Raw genomic sequence first — 4,616 nt, forward strand, 5'->3', positions numbered from 1 at the left:
AGGGCTTGTGGGGAGGCTGGGCAGAACGGGGGCACAGAGTGTTTCCCTGACAACTGACCCTGGCAGGGCTTTGCTGAGAGCTTTCAGGGGGGCCAGAGACCAGCCCCAGTGCTGAGAAGATGACAGGGTTGGATCCTGCCTGGTGCTCAGAAGGATGCCAAGTGCACCCGAGCCTGTACTGTTGAAGGCACTGGGCAGGCAGGCAGAGGTCTGAGAGTCCCCCAGCCCCTGTTCTGCTCCAGGGAGTACTCCAGGAGCACATGGCCAGGGTGATGGGCCAGCCAAGCCCTGCAGGACAGGGAGAGCTGGGCCCCCCCCTCTGGAGCAGGCAAGACCCAAGCATAGCCCTCAGAGCAGTGGGAAAAGGGGCAGCTTTGTGGTGACCTTGGCCACAGATCCAGTGCTGTTGCTTGGCAGGACAAATTCCTGCCCAGCAGGACAGGGCAAAGTCCCTGCCACGGTCCACTGCTCCCCGAACCGTCCCCAGCCCAGCGTGTGGCACAAAGCAACAAGGTGGAGCGTTTGGCAGAGTCCCTCAGGGCTGGCCCCATCCCCAGCTGTGCCTGCAGGGTTTGCATACACACCAAGCCCAGATGTGCCTGGGAAAGGCAGAAGCTGCCTCGGCTTTACCCCATGCTCACAGCCGACTGGTGCCTGGGAACCCGGGTGCAGGGAAGGGGGTGCAGGACAGGCACCCCCAGCCCTGAGCCTGCAGAGCCCCTAAGGGCCCTGCACTTGGGGACAATAGGGAAGGGGATACACCCCGGGCCATTCCTCCATGTAGGTTTGGCTACATTATTTTGTTCTCCAGCCAAAGCCTGGTGGCGATGCCAAGCCAACAGTATAAATTAGGTTTTGGAAATGTATTTTTCAGCAAGATGGTGATTTGCCAACTACCTCTCAGCCACACTCTTGGCCTGTCCTCGGAGGCTGCTGAGCACTGGGGAAGTCGTAGAGGAGTGGGAGAGCGAGTAGAGCCAGCCCCAGCCAGGCTGGAGGATGGGAAGGCTGCCCGTGGCTGCCTGCAGGCATAGCTGATGGTGCAGGCACCCAGAATGGTGTTCCCAGGTGCTGGGAACACCCCTGCCCCTGCTTTAATCCCAGCTCCAAGGTGGCTGGAGGCAGCTCAGAGCAGGGGGATGCGGGAAGGCTCCCAGAGGCGCCGGGCCAAATCACAGCCCTGCTGGACCACGAGCTCCGAAGGGATGATGCCCAGGTGCACGGTCAGCAGCTCGTAGCACTTCACTACCTCTGACTGGTGGTTCTTGCTGTAGTAACGCAGGAGCTTCCTGGGAAGGAGAAGAAAGGAGGCTTAGCAGGCACAGCAAAGGCTGGCACCTTTTTTCTAACCACCTTTCCCCTAAAAAGTCCCTGGCAAGGACACAGCACCTGTCCACTGGCAGGAATGTGGCACCAGGCTGAGGAGGTGGGCTGGTGCAACCCTGCTGACACCACAGCACTGGAACCACCTGCAATGACTTCCCAGCAAGATCAGCATCACTCACAGGATCCCCCATGCCAGCACAGCCCTGAGCTCTGATAGCAAACCACAGGGTTGGGGATGCTGACCTGTAGTAGTCTCCTGCCAGCACCCCAATGGGACCAGAATCATCAGAGAGAACAGGCACCTCCATCACCTCCAGCTTGTAGCCCTGGGGAGAGAGGAGAGCAGAGGGCAGGAGAAAAGAAGGCACTGCCAAGGAGCTGGAGCTGGCTGTGCCTACAGACCTGCTCCCTGCCCCCCAAAGATGACAGGGGAGAGGGGCTCAGCCCCTTCCTGGCCCCACCTACCAGCTCATTCTCAAACCAGAGGAAGTAGGAGCAGCAGTAGTCACCATCCTGCAGCATGAGTGTTGTGTAGCCCTTTTGCAGGTATCGCCGGGCCAACGCAATCAGGGACCAGACCTGGGCAACACGGGACACCTGAAGCCTGAGCAGAAAACCTTCCAACTGTCACCCCCTCCTGTGGTCGCCATCCCACACCCATCCCCACGAGCAGTACCTTTCTCTTGATGAAGGTGGCCAGGGGTCCCTTGCCCAGCTCTGAGCTGGACTTCTCTGTCACGCTGAGCGATGGTGCCATCATCTGCCCAGCTGTGCGGTCCACATAGATGAAGTGCACCAGGCCAGGAAAGTCCTCCAGGTACGTGAGGTGGGTTAAGGGTGTCCAACAGCTTTGGTGTCCTTTCAGGACAGCCCCCAAGCCTTGTGAAAACCACCTTAGCCCACCACACTCCTCCCCTTGAGCCCAGTGCTGGGGGGACAGGATCCCACTCCCACCTCTGCTACCCCCTTGAGGACCCCTCCTCCTTGCTGGGCTGGGTTTCCAGCCGCAGGGACGGGTATGACACCATGGTGATGTTGCGCCTGCTCTTCACCAGCAGAAAGTCCCGCCAATCCAGCAGCTTCTCCCTGCAGAGAAGAGGTGTGGTGAGAGGCCAGGCACCCCCAAGCCCCAGCACAGCTGGGTATGGGACAGCCCCCAGGGATGACAGTCACTCCTAGGTACTCACCTCATCAGCTTCTGGGCACGATCCTGCAGCCCCTGGGACAGGCTGTGGCCAAGAGCTGTCGGTACACAGAGCAGAGCTGCCGCTTCACGTTGGCCACCGCCTGCAGGAGCCTGAGCCAGGAGACACGGATGGTGCCGAGTTTGGCTCCCATGTCCCCAGCACTGCAGGGACAGCCGTGCCACCCCCTGGGCTGGGAAAGGGCCCCGTCTGCCCCACAGACTTTCCCTGGACACCCTGTACTCACTCCAGGGAGCTCCCCGGCTCGCTCCGGGAAAATATCTTGTTCTTGAAGTCCACCCAGGTGTTCTGCAACTAAAGAGAGGCAGGGATCAGCATCAGGGTGTGGGGACAGCCAGATAGGGTCCTTGCATCCCCACTCCCACCTGCATGTCCTGCCCACTCAGCTTCTTCACAAATTTGTCCATGCGCTGTCGCAGCTCCGCCAGAAACGGGTAGGAGCGTGGGGCTCCTGCCTCCGGCCCCTCTTCCAGTTTCCTCTCCAGCACCAAGAAACCATCCAGCAGCTGGTACAAAGTGACAGCCACCTGGGTCGTGGGGCCCTGCCAGGGAGTGGAGAGGTGGATCAGCCAGGACCTTGCCCAACACAGCCTCACCCACCTCAGAGGCAGCTCACCTTGGTCAGGAGGACGAGGGAGATGCCCGGCCAGAGCGGGAGGCAGTGCATAGTGTGTGGCAGCAAGGGGCAGTACCCTTCCCGCAGGCTGGCATCCAAAAAGATCCTTCTGGGGTTTGAAGCTTCAGGGACCAGAGGCGCCAAGGTCTGGAGCAAGTCCTCTGCCATCTAGGGAGGGAGGGGAGGTGCTCAGCCTCCCGTGGGGACAAGACAGACTGCACCAACCCAGGACGCTCTGGAGAGATACAGCAATGCCCTTAAAGCTGCAATCAGGCACGACTGAATGAAGAAGCCTAGAGGAGCCACATGGCAAAAGATCAGCCGTGACGGAATGCCCAAGGACCCCAAAAATGCAGCAGATAGAGGGGAAGCTGCTTGCAAAGACACAGGTAGCAAATGCCTTATGCCAAGGCCAGCCCTTGCTTGCAGAGCCGTAGAGAGAAGCAGCCCAGAAAGCTCAGAGGCAGCAGAGGGAGACACCAGACTGCTCTGAGGCAGTCCCAGCCCCTCTGTGCCGACAGCTCTGGGCATCAGCAATGCCCCAGAGGGAGGCCTCACAGCATTATACCCAACACTGTGGATGCAGGGTGCACCCCCAGCCCTACAGCCTGTGGCACCCACAGCTGCAAAGAGCAGCAGGACAGGCTGAGGAGGCATGGAGTCCAGAGGGACCACCCTTGCTCACCTGGACGTCTGCAGCGTCTGCCTCCCCAGCGCTCAGCATCTCGGCACCCTCCGACCAGCTCTCGCTGCCTGTGGGGAGCATGGCAGGTCACTCCCTCTGCCTCTGGAGCTCCCCTCAGGGCTGGGGGGTGCGGGGCAGGGCTGCTGCCTGGCTGGGCACTCACCTGTGCTGTGCCTGCCTGGGGAGGGCTCAGGTGTGTAGTAAACCTCAGACACAGAGAGATCGTCTGTGTCCTGCCAGGGAGAATGTCTGGGTCAGCTATTGGAGCCACGCAGGCAGCCCAGCCAGCATCTCACCCTGCAGCTCCTGATCCCAGGGACCCACCTGGTCATCCGAGTCCTTCTCTGCAGCTCCGTGGGAGCCAGGGCCACTCGTGGGGATGCTCTCGCTTCTCTTGGGTCCCTGGGGGGGCACCTTCCCCGCTGCAGGCTTCCGGAAAGAAGGAAAAAAAATGAAGCTCCAGCTGCCAAAGCATCACCCCCCGCAGGGGCACCCTGGCCCACTGCACCCCACATCCCACTCTGGAGCACCTCGGGGCTGAGCTCCTCCTCGGCACTCTGGCTGGGGTACAGGTCCTGCACCAGGAGGATGAGGACGAGCAGGTCGGCAGGGCGGATGGAGCTAGCGTTGCGGCTGCAGGCCAGAGAAGGGAAGGGCTGGTCAGGAGAGCGAGGGGCTCCCCTGGGGAGGGTGGCGGGACCGGGCTCACCTGGAGTAGAAGGCAAGCAGTTTGGTATGCACCAGGAGGAAGGCATGGCACACCTCCTCCCCACCACGCTCAGGA

At 61.0% G+C, this 4,616-nt stretch overlaps 1 protein-coding gene across 1 annotated transcript; it reads right to left on the bottom strand.

Annotated features, from left to right (window-relative positions):
• Positions 1-1,126: 1,126 nt before the first annotated feature.
• On the bottom strand, positions 1,127-4,609 carry HPS1 (Hermansky-Pudlak syndrome 1; the record flags this gene model as incomplete). Its single annotated transcript, XM_008937131.1, is given in 15 exon segments — positions 1,127-1,289; positions 1,570-1,652; positions 1,792-1,905; positions 2,003-2,147; positions 2,347-2,412; positions 2,514-2,565; positions 2,568-2,623; positions 2,758-2,825; positions 2,897-3,073; positions 3,148-3,315; positions 3,833-3,900; positions 3,996-4,065; positions 4,157-4,261; positions 4,363-4,465; positions 4,542-4,609. Coding segments are annotated over 15 exon segments (1,506 nt in total), but the record flags the coding sequence as incomplete, so codon positions are not given.
• Between the last annotated feature and the right edge of the window lie 7 nt (positions 4,610-4,616).

This window comes from Merops nubicus, unplaced genomic scaffold (genome assembly GCF_000691845.1).
Source record: "Merops nubicus isolate BGI_N331 unplaced genomic scaffold, ASM69184v1 scaffold26833, whole genome shotgun sequence".
Classification (NCBI taxonomy): domain Eukaryota; kingdom Metazoa; phylum Chordata; class Aves; order Coraciiformes; family Meropidae; genus Merops; species Merops nubicus.